The following is a 21,848-nucleotide window of genomic DNA, read 5'->3' as shown; positions in this document are numbered from 1 at the left end:
CAGTCTGGCCATTGTGGCCATTTGGGGATTGAAAGAGTGGATAGAGGATCTTTCTGTCTCTCCATCCCTCCATAAACTGATTTGCCTTTCCAATAAAAATAAATCTTAAAAAAACACTTTGCAAGAATCCTATGAAAAATTAAAATTAACTTATTTTCTGCAAAAAATCTACTGTTACAATGAATTTCTTTTTTATATAAAAGATGTGCATTGAATATTAAAGCAGATTTATGCAAAATGAACACTACACAGTTGAGAGGTATTTAGCAAGGTCTGTATTTGATGTAATTAGTACAGTGAAAAAGTAGAAATATAGACTAGTTGCTTATTAACAGGCACTGGATCATAACAGCACACAGAATGGCAATAAGTGCAAATCCTGTCACCAGGATTAAAACAAATGTGTTGTCGCTTATTTCTATCTTGGCCTTGAGACCATTTTCTTGCCCAGGACCACTGCCTCTGTTTCCTTTGCCACCTTTGCCGGCCCTGGGATGAGCCTTCGGAGTAGGAAGAAGTGCACAGGGACTGTACGGTCCCCAGATCTCTCGTATCCCAGTAGAGGTTTTATATTGGCGGCCAGCACAAACCTTGAAGCGGTAACTGGAACTTGAGACCAAGCTGGAAAACCTGAATGACGTGTTCGGCCCTTTGTAAATCTGAGGGAAAAGGAATGAAGAGAAACATTATATTTCCCTACCACATAAAATGATATTGTGTGGTTTTTAACAATAGGAAAAACAGAAATTAACGAATTACATGAACATCTTCACAACAAAGTTTTTCTGAGCAATTCTCTACAAGCTGGTCAGTTGTGATGTAGCGCTTTAATCCACTGCCTGCAACACTGGATCCATAAGGGCACCAGTAGCAGATCCAGCTGCTCCACTTCCAATCTAGCTCCCTGCAAATGTTTAGGGAAGTGGAAGATGGCCTGAAAACATGGGGGCCTAGTGGGAGACCTGGAAGAGGTTCTTGGCTCCTGGCTTTGGCCTGGCTCTGACTTGGCTGTTGTGAGCACTGTGGACTACATCAGTGGATGGAAGAGTCTCTTCTTCTATGTGGGTGTGTGTTTGTGTGTCTGTGTGCGTGCATACATGTGTCTCTGTAATTCTGTCAAATTAATAAATAAATCCTTATAAAGGCAGAAAAGGAAAAGAAATGTTGTAAGTGAAGATACAGTACTGTTTAGGTCATTTCAGGGTAAAACGTAGCAAAGACTTAAAGTTAAACTGCATTTGCTTTAGAATTAAGGTGTTGACAGTGAAGAGAGGAACCAAGACATGCCCATGGTTCAATAGTAGCAAGCTAGCTGACTTAGTAAGCTTAATTATCCCCATCAAGTGTTATACAAATAACTTTTAGCAACCAGATGAGACTTGTGGATATGATTTAGTTACGTTAAGCATCCTGTAAAAATATACTCCTGGACAGGAACTAAATGCCTAATAGCATATGAAGCAAGATCCATTTAAAGAACAAATCTGTAGAGCCAGAGTGGTGGTATAGCACACTAATCTGTGGTACCACATCCTATATAAGTGCCAGTTCTAATCCTGCCTGCTTCATTTCCAATCCAGCTGCCTGCTTATGGCCTGGGAAAGAAGCAGAAGATGGGTCAAGGGTTTGGGCCCCTGCACCCATGTGAACACTCACAAGAAGCTCCTGGCTCTCAGCTTTGGAACTGCTCAGCTTTGGCCACTGTGGCCATTTGGGAAGTGAACCAGTGGATGGAGTGTCTTCCTCTCTGGATCTCCCCCTTCTCTCTAATTCTGAATTTCCTGCTAAGTAAATAATTTTTTTAAAAAATGACATTGCAAGAATTTACCAAATCAGTTCCCTTTTCGTTGGTAAGTTGAAGACTGTAAATAACAGGATCTCCTTTGATCGGCTTTAAAGTTTCCCATTTGATCTTGCAAGTACTGCTGTTCAGCAGATACAATTTAGGTGCTAGGAAAGAGAATTTCAGTTTAGAGGACTCTTTGTCCTAAGTGATGCTTAGGTGAACATTGAAATTTCCTATACAATTCCATGGTCATTAAATATCAGTAATGTATAGGCTTAATCTAAGACACATCGAGTTAGAGTGCTTATTGGAAAGTCTCTTGTACTGCCAGGCATTTTGATGACTGTAATAAGACTGTGAGAGAGGAGGGCAGTGTAGTGTAGCAAAATAAACCACCACCTGTGCTGCCAGCATCCAATGTGGGGGCTGTTTTGAGTTCACACTGCTCCACTTTTGGTCCAGCTCCCTGCTCACATCCTGGGAAAAGCAGTGAGTGAAAGATGGCCCAAGGGTTTGGGCTCCTGCCACCCATTTGGGAGACCCAGAAGAAGCTGCCAGCTTCTGGCATTGGTCTGGTCCAACCATTTTGGCCATTATGTCCATTTTGGGAGGGAACCAGCACATGGGAGATCTTTTTCTCTTTCCCTCCCTCTCCCACCTGCTCCCTCCTTCTCCCCACACCACCCGCCCCAAATAACTTTGACTCCCAAAGGAAGAAATCAATCTTTTAAAGATTGATTTATTTTTATTTGAAAGGCAAAGTTTATACAGACAGGTCTTCCATCTGCTGCTTTACTCCCCAAAACGTCACAATGGCCAGAGTTGAGTTGATCACAAAGCCAGGAACCAGGAGTTTCCTCTGGGTTCCCCATGTGTGTACAGGGGCCCATGGCCTTGGGTCATTATGTGCTGCTTCTCCACCATGTAGGCAGGGAGCTGGATGGGAAACGGAGCAACCAGAACATTAACCAGTACCCATATGGGATGCTAGGGCAGCACGTGGAGGATTAGCATCAGATGTCATCACATCAACGCCAATAAATACATCTTTTAGAAGAAAACTGTTAGAAATGTAAAAATACCAACTTATAATCCGTGTTTAGATTTTCCAACAAACCCTTATTACAACTTTTATCACTGACACCTAATCACTACTGGTATAACCTCTTACATTTGACATCTATATGTATATTATATTTATACCATCCATATTGATATCTTTATCTCTACCCATATCTATATCTAATCTATATTTGTATAATGTTTGTATCTATATCTCTATACCAATATCTATCAATGTCTATATCATCTCTCCATATTGCTATCTCTATCTATATATATGGTAGGTGATGCAGTTCAAAGCATTTTCACATATATTAATCTTCTTTTGCAGTGGTAGCAACTGTAGGAAGGTTAGGGTTTATTGTTTCATGTTATTTGTCTCTCTATGCCTCAAGGAAAATGGGCTGAAATACATAAGACATTAGTCAGCAAGAGAGAAAAAGCATTATTGTAGCCTATGTTGTATTTAATCCTAATATGCTCATTTGCTTTAAACTGATGAGAAATTGTCTAATGATAGGGATGGGCCTGATGTGTGGACTGATTGCGCAGCTAAGTATCCTAACTGGGAGGAAAAATTCCCTGACGCTGTGGCTCCGAAGACTTTAAATGGTCTCAATGTTATGTCAGATAGCAGTTTATTTTACTGTTTGAGTAAGGAGAGTCAATTCCGAGTTTCTGAAGTGAAATTTATTACGTTTCCATAGTCCTTCTAAAAAAACGACTTAGTCATGATAATCACACCTATGAACCGATGTTGTATGTAATAATCCATTTCAGAAAAGAAAAGGTCTAGCAAGGAATGGATGTCACGAGAGTCCAAGGAGCACTGTGATGGGAAGCCAAGGTCTGATTCTGACCTTGACTCTGCCACTGACTCAAGGTGTCCACTAGCTAAGTTGCTTAGCCTTTGGGGAGCTTAACTTCTTGATGTTCAAAATGGTAGTGGTGGTAGAGTTGTTGGCTGAGTTAGAGTCTCATGAACTCCTGCATTGCCCTTTGAGTCCATAATGAAGTACTAGTCTCTGGATGCGATGCAACTGACTGTTTAAGCTAAACCTTACTGCTGAATTTTTTCATAGAACCTATTGGAATCCAAAGGATTGTCAACCTTAGTATCGTGGCTTAGAACACTTTTTACCTTTAAGTGTGCCAGGTGGGGTTTTGGTTGTCTTGAAAATATAGATGCTGGACAGTGGTCCCTCACCAGCTTCATTACATGCTTGGATTTTAAACTTATATTGAGTATATTCAACCAATCTCTGCACTTTGTGAGTCTGAGAAGGCCCATGGTAAATGACAGAGAACCTGGGGGTGGAAAGAGAGACGAGGAAGTAAATATCTACTTTAGTAATGCCGGTACAAATGTTATATTTTAAAAGGGAAACAGAGCTAGACACAGACGGTGAGAGAAAGGTTTCATGTACTAACTCACTCCCCAGTTGCTCACGGTAGCTCCTGACAGGCTCTGAAGCCAGGAGCCAGGAATGTACTGGTGGTCTTGCACATGTGTGTGTGGCTGCATCGTCTCTTTTGGTATGCTGCTGTATTCGTTTCTTTTTTAAATGGAGGTATTTTTTATTGCAAAGTCAGACATACTGAGAGGAGGAGAGACAGAGAGGAAGAATGCCGACCAATGATTTACTCCCCAAGTGGGTATAATGGCCAGAGCTGCGCCAGTCTGAAGCCAGGATCCTCTTCCAGGTCTCTCACGTGGGTGCATGGCCCCAAGATTTTGGGCTGTCCTCGACTGCTTTCCCAGGCCACAAGCAGGGAGCTGGATGGGAAGCAGGGCTGCCAGGAAACGACCTGTCACCCATATGGGATCCCAGATCATGCAAAACAAGGACTTTAGTTGCCAGGCTACTGCACTGGGCCCTAGACTGCTGTATTCTCAAGTCTGCATTAGCAGAAATCAGCAGGCAGAAACAGAGCTGGGTATGGAATCGGGGGTACTCTCACATGGAGTGTGGGGCATCATAACCACTTGGTCCAACACTCAACCCCAAAGAGTTCCTTCTACAACTGATTCAAAACTGAATTTAAAACCTCAGTGTGGGGGTGGGAGAGGAGGTGGAGGAGGAGCCTGGCCCTGTGGCATAGGCAGCTAAGCCTCTGCCTCTAGAGCTAGTATTACATATGGACATTAGTTCATGTGACAGTCGCTCCACTTCGGATCCAGCTCCCTGTTGACGGCCTGTGAAAGCAGCAGTAGATGGTGGCTCAAGTCCTTGGGACCTTACACCCATGTGGGAGATCCAAAAGATGGCTTGGTTCCTGGCTTTGGAACAGCCAGCTCTGGCTGATGTGGCCATTTGGATTACAACCAGTGGCTGAAAGATCTTTCTCTGTTTCTAGTCTCTCTCTAACTCTGCCTTCAAATAAAAATAGTAAACCTTAAAAACAAACTCCTTAATGTCACCTTAGCAAATCAAACACAAGGAGAAAAATAACTAATATTGTGATGGTGAAATGTTGGCTTTCTTTCTTTCTTTCTTTCTTTCTTTCTTTCTTTCTTTCTTTCTTTCTTTCTTTCTATCTATCTTTCTTTCTTTTTTGTAGTTTCTGCATCCTGGTTCTTAATACATACTAAAGGAAAAGGAAGAAGTATTTTGCAAGATGAACACATGGAGTTAAATTATAAACAAGAATATAAGACAGCATATCTAACATGTTAACAGCTTGCTTTCATGTTCATTCACTAAAATGAATTTTGTTATGAGCAATACAAATTTAAATCAGTTTGTTATTACATCCATTGAATAGTAGACAAATAAACAAAAAACCTCACCTGCCAGATGGATTACACATGAACAAGTTGTAGTTTATAAGGTTGGAAAGTAAAGCTTTGGCTGAAGGGTAGCCCCACTTGAGTCTGAGGCTCTGGTGTCCATAGACTACACAATCAAGTTGTGGTGGTTCAGGTGGGAGTGGCTTTGTTCTGACTCTTATTGCTCGACTAAAAGGGCTTAATCCATATTGATTGATGGCTTGAATTCTGATTCTAGTGATAAGACAAAATTAAGATCTATTAATTTTTATAAATTTTATCTTTGAAAGACAGATTTACAAAGAGAAGGAAACACACACAGAGCAATAGAGATACACACACATATATATAGAGAGAGCTTGCATCTACTGATTTACTCTGTAAATGGCTTTAATGGCTAGAGCTGAGCCAATCTGAAAGCAGGAGCCAGGAGCTTCCTCCACGTCTCCCACATGGGGGCAGGAAGGATTTGAGCTGTTCTTTGCTGCTTTTGCAGATCCTAAGCAGGGAGTTGGATCTTAAGTGGAGCAGCCAAGACAGAAGCATGCATCCATGTGCGATGGTAGCCCCACAGTTGGAGGCTTACCCTAGTACACCACAGTGTTGATCCTAAGATATATTAACTTAGATTTAGTAAAGAAAGCCATTTTTGACATGTAAGCCAAGCTCCTCGTACCCTAGTGGGGGACATTAGCCACAGTATTATACTAAGTTTTAAAGACAGGCGTTCAAAACAAAACGTGATTTTCATAATATATTGACTATTATTGATGAGAAATATAAATTGGTTCTTGGTAATACTCGATTTCTCTGATATTGTAGAATTGTCTTTCAAAGGAAATACTGTGCAGATGATGTAAATATGCAAATGGAACTCCACTCAAAGTTCATAAAAAAGTTTCCATCCATTCAAAGAAATATGTAAGTGACTTACTTGTATGTGGTGTCAGGCTGTAAATTTGTCAGAACATACTGTGTTACTCTACCGATAGTCAAAATATTTCTGTCTCCGTAGTCAATGTTATATCCGGTGATTGGAGAACCATGGCAGTCTGGTTCTTCCCACTCAATGGCAATGCAAGATGATGCCAAATGTGTAGAAACTTTCTTTTCAACTTCATGTAACATTGGGACCACTGCTGGTGCAGTTGCTGGTGTGGTTCCTATGCCAGCTAATCCAAACAGTCCAACTCCATCTGTATTTGGAGCCTGAAAAATGTATGATTTCTTAGACATTTCTCTTCATTTGTGCAAATAAAGCTTTCTGTTGTCTAACAAAGTGAATGTTCATAAACTCCTACGCCAACCCTATGTGTTATTTTTAAGTTACTGAAATATATGCTGGAACTTCTAGACCGCATGTGTAGGAAGATGAAGAGTATCTATATGAGAACAGAAACAAGAACACTCATGTGGATGTTTTGGGACAAATACACCCAAGCCAAACTCCTCAGCTGCCCCACCATACGTGCCTCTTGCCAACCTGACCCTTCAAGTAATAGTTTGTACAACTCTAGTAAGCTCTCACAACCAGAAAACTGATATAAAAGAACCCGAGGTTTCAGCAGTCTTCTATGCACTCATGGTGTAGTTTTAGTTTTCTACAACTGTATCACACGTTTAGCCTCATGTGACTTTCCCTAAAGTTAAGACAGAAATGTTGTCAGAACAATCCCTTGTGTTACTCTGTAATAACCACAGTACCTTCCCCTCCTCCTCTCCCTGACTTCCAGCAGCTACTAATTTGTTCTCCGTCATTTGACTTTTGTCATTTCTGGCATGCCATATAAATGGAATAATTTCGTATGCCAAAATTACATGTTTCTTTTAGTCAATATAATCCTTTGACCTCCCTCAAAGTTACGGTGTTTATCAGCAGATTGTTTCTTTTTCCTGTTGAGTAGTGCACCTTGGTGTGACATGTGTCTGTCGAAGCACATTTGGGTTGTTTCTGGATTTGGGCTTTTACACGTAAAAATGCTGTGAGCATTCATGTACAGCTTTTGGATGTGGACATGTTTTCATTACTCTAGGATGAGTACCCCAGATTTCTAAGTATATAGAAACTGCATATTTAGGGGTTTTTAAGATTTATTTATTTTTATTGCACAGTCATATAAAGAGAGAGGAGGAGAGACAGGAAGATCTTCTGTCTGCTGATTCACTTCCCAAGTGGCCACAACGCCTGGGACTGAGCCAATCCAAAGCCAGGAGCCAGGAACTTCCTCCAGATCTCAACGCCCAGGTGCAGGGTCCCAAGGCTTTGGGGCTGTGCTCAACTGCTATCCCAAGCCACAAACAGGGAACTGGAAGGAAAGTCTGGCTGCCAGGACTGGAATTGGCGCCCATGTTTAAGGCAAGGCCTTTAGGGGCAGGGCCTGATGTTATTAATGTTTTGTAATTTAGCTATTACGATAGGTGCTTTATGATGTCTCACTGTATATTCCCTAATAATTTAATAGTGCTGAACATTTTTTATGTGCTTGTTTCTTGTTTGGCACCTGCACATCTTCTTTAGAGAATTATCTGTTCAAGTTTTGTCTGTTTTTTAGCCAGGTTCTTTTAATTTAATTGTTTTTAAAATGAAGATATACAGAGAGGTTGAGAGACAGAGAGAAAGATATTCCATCTGATGATTCACTCCCCAAGTGATCGCAACTGCCTGTGGTTCCCCAATCTGAAGCCAGGATCTAGGAATTTCTTCCCGGTTTCCCACGTGGATTCAGGGTCCCAAGGCTTTGGGCAGTCCTCGACTGGTTTCACAGGCCACAAGCAGGTAGCTGGATGGGAAGCAGAGCTGCCGGGATTAGAAGGGCAAAGATATGGGATCCCTGCAAGTTCAAGAAGTGGACTTTAGCTGCTATGCCACATCGCCAGGCCCACTTTGAACTTTTAACTGCCTATTTTCTGGAGTTCTTTATATGTTGGACAACCAGCCTTCTGTCAGATACTTTATTTACAAATATTCTCTCCTAGTCTGTAGCTTGTTTTACCATTTAAAAAAGATCTTTTTCACAGTAAACACTGTAAACTTTAGAGGGATTAAATTAACCATTTTTAAATTTCATGGTTAAAACTCCTTTATAAAAATGACATTTATTTATTTGAAAGAGAGAGGTACAGAGATAGAGGGAGAGATAAAGAAAGAAAGAGAGCTTCTTCTATCCCCTGGTTCATCCTTCAAAGACTTGCAAGGTCAAGGCTTGGGTCAGACTGAATCCAGGGGATTCCCTGCAATCTCTCATATGTGTAGTCCAAGCACTTGGGCTATCTTCTATTCTGCCACATACATTGACAAGGAAGTGGGTTGGAAGTGGATCAGCCAGGACTCAAACTGGCACTCATGGGATACTGACCTCGCAGGGGGTGGCTTAGCTTGCTGAGCCACCATGACCCCTGGCTTATACTTTTGTTATCAAATCTAAGAATTGCTTTTCTACTTACAGATTTTGTTCTTATTCTATTGTAATTTTTCATCTAAACATTTATTTTAGTTCTTTTAGTGCTCTACAATCATTTTAATTTGGGGGAAGACACGAGGGAGCAGATTGATGTTAATTTTTAAACATCAGTTAAGAATGGATAATTGTATGAGTCATTGAAGAGTTTAATCAGAAGAAAGTGTTTTGAAGACATGAAACTAAAAAAAAAAATTAAAATCCATGAGATATACTTTCCACTGATTGTTGTTGGTGAAATGTGTCTCCTGTGGGCAACAGACGAGTTTTGTTTTTTAATCCGGTGTACTAATCTATGCTGTTTGTTGATGGGTTAAACCGTTTACACTCAGGGTTAATATGTATGGGTGGTACTTTGGTCCTGTCATTTTAGGAATGGGTTGTTCATTGGTTTAGTCAACTGTTGTTTTCTTATTTGGGTGTTCCTCACATTGGCCTTTGGTTTTGGTGGGTGCTATTCCTCTTCTCTGTCAAGAGAACATCTTGAAGTATCATTTGTAGGGCAGGTTTGAAAGAGACAAATGCTTTTAACTTTTCAAACTTATTGTGGAGGAATTTTATTTTATTTTCAAAGACAAAAGAAAGATTTGCTGGGTATGTTACATTGGGCTGACAACTTTTGTTGTTGTTATTGATTTTGTAGTATGGCTTTTCATTTAAGGGGAAACGGAGAGTAACGTATCCAGATCTGATGATACATTGCAGTATGAATCTTTACTTCCAGACTAAAGAGGGATTCAATGAAACTGTTTACTATATCTTGACAGACAATAGGATGATGGACACTCTGCCATAATGGACATAAGACTGTGTATGAAGGACTATAGTATAGTAATGATATAGGGGTACACGGTGAAGCGGGATTTAGAAAGGGGATAAGAGAAATCCCAGGGGCCTATAGAACTGTATCATAAAGGATAATAAGTAAATAAATCAATAAACAAATAAATAAAAGATTAAAAAAAACAATACAGTGCAATAAGCATCCCTACTTCCAAATCAAACATGGACTCCCAATGAAACTGTTGGACATAGCTAGATGATGAGATGCTGGACTGTCTGACATTGCTGTATCAGCCATGTCGAGGCATGCTTAAATAACAGACTGATGGAATTATAACTTATTAGAAGGAGTGTACTATTGTAACAATATGGGGAAAATGAGTCTGGGAGTGGGATTTTGGCAGGGAGAATCTCTGACCCTACATAATTGTACCATAAAATCCAAAATGAAACGAAAAGGAAATCAGAAAAATGAAACAAACCAAAAACTAGGCCCAGCAGGGTAGGCTAATGGTTAAAGTCCTCACCTGACATGTGCTGAGATCCCATATAGGCTCCGGTTCTAATCCTGGCAGCCCCACTTCCCATCCAGCTCCCTCATTGTGGCTTGGGAGAGTAGCCAAGGATGGCCCAAAGTCTTGAGATCCTGCACCTGTGCGGGAGAACTGGAAGAGGCTCTGGGCTGCTGGCTTCAGATTGGCTCAGCAATGGCCATTGCTGCAGCTTGGAGAGTGAATCATCAGATGGAAGATTCCTGTCTGTCTCTCCTCCTCTCTGTATATCTGCCTTTACAATAAAAAAATGCAGAAATCTTAAAAAAAAAAAAAAACCCAACCAGAAATGGATAATTCAGTTTCTCTAGCATGATTTGTTGAAAATGCTATTGTAAATTTGTTAGCACCTTTGTCAAATGTCACTCGGCCAGGGACAGACATTTGCACAGTGATTAAGATCCTAATTGGGATGCTGTGATAACATATCAGGATGAGGGGAAACAGGTGCCTCTGACTTGGAGGATGGGAAAGTTCACTGCTGAGTCTTAAATGTAGGCACCATGCTTACCAAAGTCAGACAGTGCCGCATAGCCCCTACTTCAAGCCCTGTGCCTTGGGACTGAGTATTTGGACTTTCAGTAGCCAGGTTGTCTCTGGAAACAACAACAACAACAAGCAGAACCGTACTCAAGCCGATGCAGAATAGGGCTTAGAGGGAGCTTAGAAGTTTGCCTTGGAGTTCAGGGCTGGAGATCCTGCCATGAGACTGAGTTCCTGATAAAGCCCTAAGTCCTCTACTGCCAGGCATGTGTCTGCAAATGGCAGACTGGCATTGGTATCAGGTGGGATCTGTGCTTCGTTTAGCTAGACGCCTTTCTCTTATATCATACTCAGCCTCCAGCAAGCTTGGCCTATGCCCCTGACACTCCACAGGGCATAGGGTCTGTAAAAAGCATGGGTGGCACAGCCTGGTCCTAGGGACCAGGGGCAAGGATCAAGGGGCTGCTGCCTTTATCACTTGCCTCCAACCTTGGGTATACAGTAAAAACCACTGGACTATGCCTTTGGATCCAGTGCTAACTTGGTAAAGCCCAGCACTGGAATGATCTTAAGGTACCGGTTTCCAAACCAATGGCAAAGGATGGAGACTCTAGTCTTGCCCCAGTACCAGGTGGCAAACTGCCAAGAGGGATTCTCATGATTTCATGGGCCTAGTGAATATCTAGTCAGTTGAGTGGCTGCCTCTGGCACTCCTGCAGTCTTGGGCAGACAGTAAGAAACCCACACGATTGAGATTCAGTGGAAAGCTGCTAATCCAACTCCAGGAGACTGTAATAGAGCCTGGCCCCAGCACAGTGCTTGCAGGTGCACTCTCTGGACCCACTATAGTGCAAAACAGAGTTTCATGACCCCAGCTGATCAGTCACAGACCAGCCAGCAGGACTAGTAGGTGGCCGAAATGTCACTGGCAGTTAGTCCAACTCAATAGCAAACCACAGCATTGTAGGCTCTGGTCCTAACTGCAGGCTGCATAAGAATTCTACTGTACTCATAAGAATTGGGCTGTACTCTAGGTGTGATCTAACATTGTGGCATTTGTGGCCACAGGGCTAGGCACCTGGGCCTATCTCAGTCCCAGGAAAGGGTTTGTAGGGACTGACTGCTGCTTTGGTACTTCCCTAGTTTATTCTGAAGAATATAACAACTGCAGATTTGGGAAATCTAATCTGGAGAAATATTGTAAGCAGGAAAAAATAATAGCAGCAGATCTGAAACCTCTGCGTAAGGCGCCATCTAGTGCTCAAATGTCAGAAGGGCTCATAAACTTAGAGAAAATGGACAGCTGTGAAGTTTTGGAAGAACATCCCTGAACAAAACCACATTACCGTAATTGATCCTTCAATGACAGAAGATGTTATATACCAAAAATGACAAGAATTTCCAGGGAAAGTATTGCATTGAGAGAAAAAGAACCACGTGGGATGAAGAATGCTGATGGAATCTTTGGGACAGTGCAGGATTCTAGGAGATGTGAGAATGCCATAAGGGAGAAAGCATCTTCAAAATTTCCCAAATCCAGAGGGAATTCCAACTCTCCAGCTACAAGGAATTCAGAGATCACTAGTCAGATGTAATTCAGCCAAGTCTACTCCAAGACATACTTGATGAAGCTAAGGAGGGCTAAGGCTAAGGAGAGAATCCTGAAAGCTCCAAGAGAAAAGAAACAAGTCACACGTGAAGGGGAGGGAATCCAATTGGCCTGACTCCAGACCTCCCTGCAACAATCTTGCAGGACTGAAGGCATGGGCTGAGACTTTCATGGTGAAGGAGAAACAAAAATGCCAGCTGAGAGAACAGTGCGCAGCAAAATTCTTCTTGAGATGCAAGGGACAAAGGTCTTCCCAAAGTAAAGCGAAGAGCATTTACAACCACCACATCAGTCATCTGCACAATGTTAAAGGGGATTCTTGAAACGGAAAGAGAGACTAATGAGTAGGAATAGCATGAAGTAGAAGAAGCAGGGTAAGAGTAACTATACGGACAAAGCCAGGAGGTTCTAATATCATACCATGACGTGCCAATCATTCTTGTTATGAAGACGGAAAAACAAAACAAAACTAACAGCTACAAAAATGATGAGAGATAGGCAATAAAGAGGTAAAATGGGACCGTACAAATTCAAAACGTCAAGACAAATGGAGTGTCAGTGTGGACTCTTTGTTTTTCTACCTTAATAATCCATGTTAGACTGCTATCTTTTCCAAATAGCTTGTTACCATCGAAGGCAGTATTTGTAAAATTTGAGCAAAAATTCTAATCAAATTACTGAAAATAAGAAGTAGTCAAAGCAAATTGCTATAGAAAATCATCAATCTCATTAAAATACCATTAGTTTGAACTTAGCAGTACTTGGTTTATCGGAAGGTTATATATGTTAATAAAGCATCATGTCAGTGAGTGGGAGTAGCAACCACAAATGCACCCAATATTGGAGCACCAAAATACAGTCATGAGTTTAAAATACCACGTTCAGAAAGGAACAGCTCATCCAGACAGAAAATCAACAAACAACAAAGTTAAATTGCACTTAGATCAATTGAACCTAACACACATCTCTAGAACAACTGAACCTAACACACATCTCTAGAACATTCTGTCCAACAGCTGTGATGTACAGTGTTCCCAACAACATACGGGACGTTGTCCAGGATTGACCAAATGGTAGGTCAACAAAGAAACATCAACAACTTTGAAGAAATAGAAACAATCAAATCACAAGGTACTAAAGCATCAGTAACAGTGAAAACCTCCTAAGTACATGGAAATGAACAGCTTACTCTTGGGGAACGGCTGACGCCTTACTGTCTGTAGTAGGGAAGGATTCCTACGCCTCAGTGCCCGATGTTGAAGCTAAAGTGTGTGACTACATACATTTAACACTGACAGCAAATGCATGAAAAAGGGCAGGGAGTACACACAAGAAAACTGTTTTGTGAGTTTTTATAGCTTTTTAGTTCAATTATTGGTCAGATACAAATATGCCACATTTAGCATATAAGAAGAAAAGCAGAATTAGGAAAAACAATCCTCAAATTCAAAAGGAAACATAAGTGACTGACTAGCCAAAGATATTCATCAAAGAATGCAATGAGACCCTTATCTGGTACTGTGTAGCACAATCCACTCAAAATAGATTAAAGACTTAAATGTGATATCTGAAAATTTGAAGCTTCTCTACGAATACACAAGGAGATACTTTAGTACACTGAAATGGACAAGGGGTATTTGACTCAGACCCTCCAAGCCAAGCAAGAAAAGCAAAACAGACAATTGGGATTTGGTCAAACTAAAGTGCTTCTCCACAACAAAGAAACGGTCTACAGGGTAAAGAACATTTACAGAGTGGGCAAAAGGAGCTGTGACTTTCCTGTTTCTTCTACCCTCTAAGGAGTTTTCCTCTGTTCAGAGCATTCTGAATAGTATGTAAGGAAACCGTGGATCCTATTTAATACGTTTTGAGTTGGCAATCTGTCTCTTGAGATACAGCAGTGCAAGAGTTGGATGGATGCATAGTCAACTGCTCCTGTTTGGGCTCTGCTGACACTGGCTCACTAAAAGTGGGGCAACTACTTGCTGATCTAATCTGAAGTCACGAGCCAGGAAATTGTTTCAAGCCTTTCACGTGGGTGCAGGTTCTGAGACTTTACACCATCTTCCACTGCTTTTCCAGGCCACAAAAAGCAGGGGGGTGGAGTGGAAGTGGAGGTTGCCAGACACAAGTCAGTGCCTTTATGTGATCCTTGTGCTTGGAGGTGGAAGATTAGTCATTGCTTCAGCCCCCAGGTGAATAGGTTTTCAATGTTTTATTAATATTATCTATTTTTTAAAAAGATTTATTGATTTGCAAGTCCGTTATAGAGAGAGGGAGGAACAGAGAGAAACATCATTCATCTGTTACTTCACTGCTCAGATAGCTGCTATGGCCATGGAGGAACCAGGCCAAAGTTCAGAGTCAGGAGTTTCTTGTGGGTCTTCCACATGGATTGCAGGATCCCAAGAACTTGGACCAGCCTCTGCTGCTTTTCCCCGGCCATTAGGAGAGAGCTGGTTCAGAAGCCGAACAGCTGGGACTCAACCAGCACCCACATGGGATTCCAACATTTCAGGTAACCCATACTACAAGACCTGGGGGCTGGTTTGTTGCTCAACAGGCCAATCTTCTTCCTGCTAGCACTGACATCCCACATGGGCACTGGTTATAGTTCTGGCTGCTCATTTGCAATCTCTCTGTCTGTTTATGGTCTGGGAAAGAAGCAGAGAATGGCTAAAGTCCTTGGGTCCCCGGACCCATATGGGAGATATGGAAGGGGCTTTTGGTTCCTGACTATAGGTCAGCTTAGCTTTGCCTTTTCCGGCTATTTGGAGAGTGAAGCAGTGGAAGGAAGATCTTTCTCTCTGTTTTGCCTTCTCTTTGTAAATTTGCCTTTCAAATAAAAATAAATAACCTCTCCCCAAAAAGGAACACTGATTTCTATTTTTATTTATTTTTAAGATTTATTTATTTGAAAGGGAAAATATTCACAGGGATGTAAGTATATATATATTTAACTTTTTTTCTATTCTATTTTAAATTTTTTGGTACAATTGCATAGGGTCTGGGATTTCACTATACCTTCCCCCCCAAATCCCCCCAACTGATATCCCCTATATTATTACAATAGTATAGATCAGATGAAAGTGTTTTGAAGAGATGAAACTAAAAAGATCAAAATCTGTGAGATACAGTTTGTGGTGATTGTTGTTGGTGAGATACGTCTCTTGTAGGCAACAAATAGATGGGTTTGTTATTTTAATTCAGTCTACTAATCTATGATGTTTGGTTGATAAGTTTAAACCATTTACATTCAGGTTTAATATGACTGGGTGTAGATCATACAGAAGCATCATTTTCTTCAAGAAGTTTCCTGATTTTCTTTTTCATTTCTTCATTTACACATTAGTCATTCAGTAGCATTTATTTAACTTCATGGCGTTTTAAATTTCTTTTTTCTTCCTGTTACTGATTTTGTTTTGTGGATTTTCATTTAAGGGAATATACAGTAATTATAATGGAGACTATCATATTCAGATGTGAAAAAACAATACAGTATGCATCTCTACTTCCAGATCAAAGATGCACTCCCAATGAACCTTTACTATATCTTGACAATAGGATGATGGACTCTCTGCCATTGTCCATGCCCATAATGATGGATATATGACTGTTTATGAAGAACTATACTATAGTAATAATATAGGGGAACTCAGTGAGGAGAAAGGGGATTGGGGAGGGAGTTAGCCAAATCCCAGGGCCTATGGAATTGTATCATAAAATGATGATGATGATGATGATGATAATGAAGTAAAATTTAAAATAAAAAAGAAAACTCAGGAAACTAAAGAAAATAGTATAGACCTTCATAAGCAGTCACAAGTCCATCATTTTGTTATTTGTGTCCTGACTTTGCTGGCACAGACAATGTCAGACAGTCCAGCATTCTATTGCCACAGTATAAAATATATTTAAGAGTTCATTGTTTTGTTTTCACATTTCCTGCGTGTCATATGATACCATGCATACACAGACAACTAGAGATTTTTCCCATTTATGTTTCTTTAAAAAGCTAAATTCTACAATTATGTAAATGTATAATTTTATAATATACAAATGTATAATTTATAAATTATATAAATTCTACTTTCTATAAATAAAATGTGATTTTATTATTCTTACTTTTGTTTGAAAAATTTTATTTGTTACCTATTTATTGTCTATTTGACATTCCAAATTTATAATCCTCCTCAAAAACAACATTTGTAGTGGGGTTCAGCACTGTGGCCCAGTGGCTAAATCCTTTCCTTGCATGCACCGGGATCCCATATGGGTACCAGTTCTAATCCTGGCAGCCCTGCTTCCTATACAGCTCCCTGCTTGTGCTTGAGAAAGCAATAGAGGATGGCCCAAAGCCTTGGGACCCTGTACCCACACAAGAGAACTGAAAGAAGCTTTTGGCTCCTGGCTTTGAATCGGCTTAGCTCCAGCTGTTGAGGCCATGTGGAGAGTGAAGCAGCCGATGAAAAATCTTTCTACATCTCCTTCTCTCTAATTCTGCCTTTCCAATAAAAAAAAACAAATCTTAAAAAACCCAACAACACAGTATTTGTAGAGTACTGGATATTGCCGTAGACTTCTTAATGTGATATAGTTAACACCGGGTCTTAGGTGTGTTCTAGAAACTGTGGTGCAAGATTTCTGGACCCCTAATGGTAAACTCTGACTCCACAGAGAGCCCAAGACTTTCCAAAGCATTTTTTTTTTTTCGTTTTTGACACAGTTTCATAGGCTCTTTTCCAAAGCATTTGTAAAACAATTACTGTTCTCTCAAAATATGAAAATTAATAAAAATAAATGGATAACATACTCCCCAACTAACAACAACACGGATTAGCCCTTTACAGGTTATCACCAGTGTATTCCATTGAAAAGGAGAACCAGGCACCAGTGCAGTGTGACACTTCATGAAATGAGAGCCAAGCTACAAGTGAACAAATAAATGAAAACATGGTTACCCTTCACCTTCTCAAGAAGCAAAAATGTATGTTCGTTTGAGAGGCAGGTATTCACTTTATGTGTGTGCGAATCTTGGTACAGCAAGTGATGAAAGAACACATTAGAAATGGGTGAAGATGAGAGGAAAAAAAAGACAATTGTTCAGACATATGCGCAATGCTGCATTGGGTATAAAAGACAATCATAAGACTGAGCTAAACTGCCGTGGCCTCTTCTGGCTGCAACCAGGTCAGGCTACTGGATTCTCTTACACAGATGACAACAAGAGCAAAGGCACCCCCTGGGGAAAGGACACACTGATGGACTATTTGGAGAATCCTAAAGTTACATCCCTGGAAAGAGAGTTATTTTCACTGGCAGACTTAGTAGCTGATTTAAAAGCACATCCATGAGTAATAGCTGGCTACTAACATATTACAAAACAGAAATGTCTCATGACATTATTTATCTGTCCCGTAACTGAATTGACCCAGTTCATTCAGATTGTGAATGGCTGACATGGTACCATTGATGGTCGAATTGTTTTGTATGGTTAAACAAATATGGCTAAGTTTATTACAATTTGGTGGCAATCCTGTTTCAGTAGATTCTGTCACTGTTTTCTCTTTCTAAGGATATGATTGCACTGAACAGGTTTTGTGATGGCATTCACTATCTTTCTGAAAAGATGAACACCAATGTTTATGGATATTTATCATTAATTTTAGATGAAATGAGATACAAATGGACAAAATGAACACTATATCTTTCCCAGATCTATTTGCTGCTTTTATCAGAAACCTGGATTCTACAGGAATTCATTTACTCACTGTGAATCTCACTTCAGAGCATGGGTTTCCTGATGTGTCGTCTTGGTCATCTTCTGCCTTATTGACATATACAAGTGTGTCCATCACATTAGGAGGAAGATTTTCTATAAGAATGTACAAAATACAATTTCTTGTGTACTTACAGTTTTTTTTTTAAAAAAATACAAAATAGGAAGACTGTTCAAACACTTAAAGCAACAAGAATCAAATATATTGTGTCAAATCTTAGATTTATTTTACAGACATTTAAATGCTTGCGGTTTCAATTATGAAATAGGAAACTTTGCTAAGCAAAGTTTTATTTTGTACTAAAAACATTTGTTACATTTTAATGATGTTTGATCTATTTAGAAATTAGAAATTAAAAGTACAAAGCAGAAAATTAAATCACAGTTATTCCATACAAAGAATACTCACCACATTGGAGATTGCTTGCTGTGGACTCTGTCTTATCATTTAAGGGTGGAAGTTGGCAATAGGCAGGAGAGAGAGTAGGTGTTTGAATAGACAATATATCTGAAGGCTAAGAGAAATACAAAACACTACATGACTATGCTGAATTTCAGATCAGTTTTATAAATGATTTAGTACTATGATTTCACTTTCTGTTTCCTCACCTGGCTTTGGCCTATCCGTGAAGTGCAAAAGACTCTCAGGTTATATATAGTACCAGGTTGCAGATTCTTATAGAGAAACTCCCTGGTACTGCCATTGTAGATTATGTTCCAGAGATTCACTGAAAGAATAAAAGCAAATGTGTCCAATCTGCTTGTAGATAATACATTAGTTATATATATGGGTTCCCATGATAACTGATGCATGTAATAAGATATCAACCAATTTGGAAATTAACATTGTCTAATTATTTATTGTAGTCCCAGTAGAATTAATCATAAAATCATAAAACATCAGTAAATAAACATGATTTATTACCTCCAACTGGGGAAATCTGTAAATTTTTGTATTGGGTTAACAGAATCACACCAATTCAAATTTCCTGGTTTTGAAAGTTGCACTATAATTGCCTGAGATATTAATATTAGAAAAAGCTGAGTGAAGATTTTATGTGGAGACTCTTATTATCATTATTGCAACTTCTTGTGAGTCAAAAAATATTTAAAAATAAAATATTGAAAAAAATCATGATATCTTACCATCTGAATTTTCACTAACTTCTAAACTGTAACTTGAAATATACGCTCCACCATTATCTTTGGGTGGTTCTAAAAAGAGAAATAAAATTAAAATTATTCTTAAATTAACATGTTAGTATTTCATCTGGCTGTCTTCCCACAAATTGACAATTTTTAATGGAGGAAAGTACAAACATGATGCATGATATTTTAATAATATCCAGGCATTAATAAAGGTTATAAAAATTAACCCAAATTGAATATAAGTTGAAATAATATTTTAGAGCTCTCTGGAAGATACTGGGTACTTACATATGTGTTATGAAATTGATTTCTATAGCTTAAAGGTGAAAGAATTTGAATGAATTCTTGCAAAATTGGCATTATTCATCGACATAGCCTTCTAACATGACCTCTATATTGCATGTAATCTTCCTCAGAATAACCGTGTACTATGGTTTGGATGTGGTTTGTTCCCCAAGAATTTATATGTTATAGCCTTGGTCCCCCATGTGGTAATGTTCAGGTACTGTGCAATCTTTCAGACGTGGGGTCTGGTGAGAAGTAGTTAGGTTGTAGTGCTTATTATAAAAGCGCAAGCTTGCCCCACTGGTCCTTTCTGGGTTCCTCTCTCATCACGTGATCTCTCCCCCTTGCTAACACTTTGTTTGTGATGTTATCCACCATGTTGTGACCCAACCAAGGGGACACAAGAAATAATTGGTTCCATACTTTAAAACCATGAGCTCTTTATAAATTACTAAGACTAATGTATTTCATTATCTCAATGGGAGACAGACTAATGTATCACAGTATTTAGAAACCTGTATAAACTTCAGTAATATGTTCATGTTTTGAATTAATGAGATAGTAACAGAAGAAATAGGAAATTCAATGGAGAGCTAGAAGAAGTACTGTGGTCATTAATCATAGTTTATGTGGCAGAGTATTTCACATACAAGTGGTTAAGGGAACACTTGATAAGATTGAGGGCAATTAGAGGACATTTCTTCTCAATAGAGGGCAAACTTTAAATACAAAAATGTTATTTACCCCATCCAATTTTGACTTTGTGTGCATGGAGCTTTCCCTTTACATATGGCTTTTCAGGGGATCCGGGCTTATCTGGACGGGTAGTAAATTTTACTTCTCCACTGGGGTTACTTCTTCCTTCCATATTGTAGGCAAAGATCTATTTGAATAAAAGACAATATTTTGGTTAATCACTGGAAATAAATGTATGACTTGAAACTTTATAGTTCGCACATAAACCCAAGTTGAATGAGTACTTCTAATAAATAAACAACATTTAAGAGGTTTAATTTCAAACAGAAAAGGCATTTGGTTTTCTCTAGTGGAGTGCATAATTTTATATTACAAAGATAATTTAAAAATTATTGTCACATACCCTGAACTTGTATGTAGTACTTCTCTGAAGATTTCTTACAGTACATGAGAGATCTTCCCCATTGTATTTAGGCTTAAAACCTAATCCCTGGAAATGAAACACAATAAATTTAGGAATCAGGCAGACCTAGGTAGAACATTACTGCATGTTTCCTACTTTAACTAAAATATACATGACATCCATTTTCTGAATTGATCAGTTGTTTGTGCAGGCTTGAAAGTTAGAACCAAATGAAGTAGCTGTTCACCCCCATCAGGAATTCAGGAAAGTGGGGGAACGGCATATTAGAATTATATCAAGGGGCTAAATACCTGTGTGTCTACCCAAGATCTGACCCAACATTTCACACGCTAACACGTTTCTCTGAGTGTCTGTTACAGCCTTAGTTACTGCTGCCTCTGTCTTGTTTGCAGGACATGGGCACGTTCTGTCTCCTGGTGCCAACTTGCTGAGCCCGGGCTTTGCAAAGGCTCCATTCAGAACAGACTCAAGAATCAGACACTGCCTGATTAAACTTACCAAGTAGAAAGCAAATCACTTAAATTGAAAATGTTTCCAAGTGTTAAAGGCATATAAAAATGTAGCTAAAGATGAGGTTGAAGATTAAAATAGAAAAAGGGAAAACTTACGGTTCCTGCTTCCTCCATTTCTAGAACATAAGTGAAACTGTAATTGGGGTTTCTGGTAGTTGGGGCACACCATTCTAGTGACAAATAACAAATTCCTGCTTCTTTTAGCTTGGGAGGTAAAGGTGCTGGAGGCATCATTCCTGAGGTATGGAAAACAGCTATTTCACTGAAATCACTGAAAAAGGAAATGAAGATAGAAAAAAATCAGTTTCATGTTCTTATTTAAGTATAGTCCTTAAGATATTGCAGATAAGTTAGTGTACCTCAAGCCAAAGTTATTTTTGGCAGCTAATCTGAATGAATATTTTGTAGAAGCCTTCAGTTTAAGGATCTTGTGCTGTTTCATAGAACCCATATAACAACTTTTGAAGTCTTCACCTTTACCCTGTTTTAGTAATATACACA

At 39.5% G+C, this 21,848-nt stretch overlaps 1 protein-coding gene across 1 annotated transcript in view; it reads right to left on the bottom strand.

The window, feature by feature from the left end:
- Positions 1 to 257: 257 nt before the first annotated feature.
- LOC121169143 (fibronectin type III domain containing protein 3C1-like) overlaps positions 258 to 21,848 on the bottom strand; it is a 57,130-nt gene continuing 35,539 nt past the window's right edge. Inside the window, exons 11-23 of the mRNA XM_040999594.1 lie at positions 21,707 to 21,828; positions 21,444 to 21,618; positions 20,815 to 20,901; positions 20,460 to 20,598; positions 19,428 to 19,496; positions 18,891 to 19,009; positions 18,691 to 18,796; positions 18,274 to 18,377; positions 6,553 to 6,827; positions 5,640 to 5,852; positions 3,990 to 4,156; positions 1,829 to 1,950; positions 258 to 659 (exon numbers count right to left, since the gene is read on the bottom strand). Coding sequence (XP_040855528.1) covers positions 318 to 659; positions 1,829 to 1,950; positions 3,990 to 4,156; positions 5,640 to 5,852; positions 6,553 to 6,827; positions 18,274 to 18,377; positions 18,691 to 18,796; positions 18,891 to 19,009; positions 19,428 to 19,496; positions 20,460 to 20,598; positions 20,815 to 20,901; positions 21,444 to 21,618; positions 21,707 to 21,828 — 2,040 coding nt within the window. The 3' untranslated portion in view covers positions 258 to 317. The remainder of the gene's footprint in view (positions 660 to 1,828; positions 1,951 to 3,989; positions 4,157 to 5,639; positions 5,853 to 6,552; positions 6,828 to 18,273; positions 18,378 to 18,690; positions 18,797 to 18,890; positions 19,010 to 19,427; positions 19,497 to 20,459; positions 20,599 to 20,814; positions 20,902 to 21,443; positions 21,619 to 21,706; positions 21,829 to 21,848) is intronic.

The sequence above is a fragment of the Ochotona curzoniae genome, unplaced genomic scaffold (assembly GCF_017591425.1).
Source record: "Ochotona curzoniae isolate NIBS_2020 unplaced genomic scaffold, NIBS_Ocur_1.0 scaffold_1852, whole genome shotgun sequence".
Lineage (NCBI taxonomy): Eukaryota > Metazoa > Chordata > Mammalia > Lagomorpha > Ochotonidae > Ochotona > Ochotona curzoniae.
The sequence above is the reverse complement of the archived record's forward strand: the minus strand, read 5'-3'. Positions and strand labels throughout refer to the sequence as shown.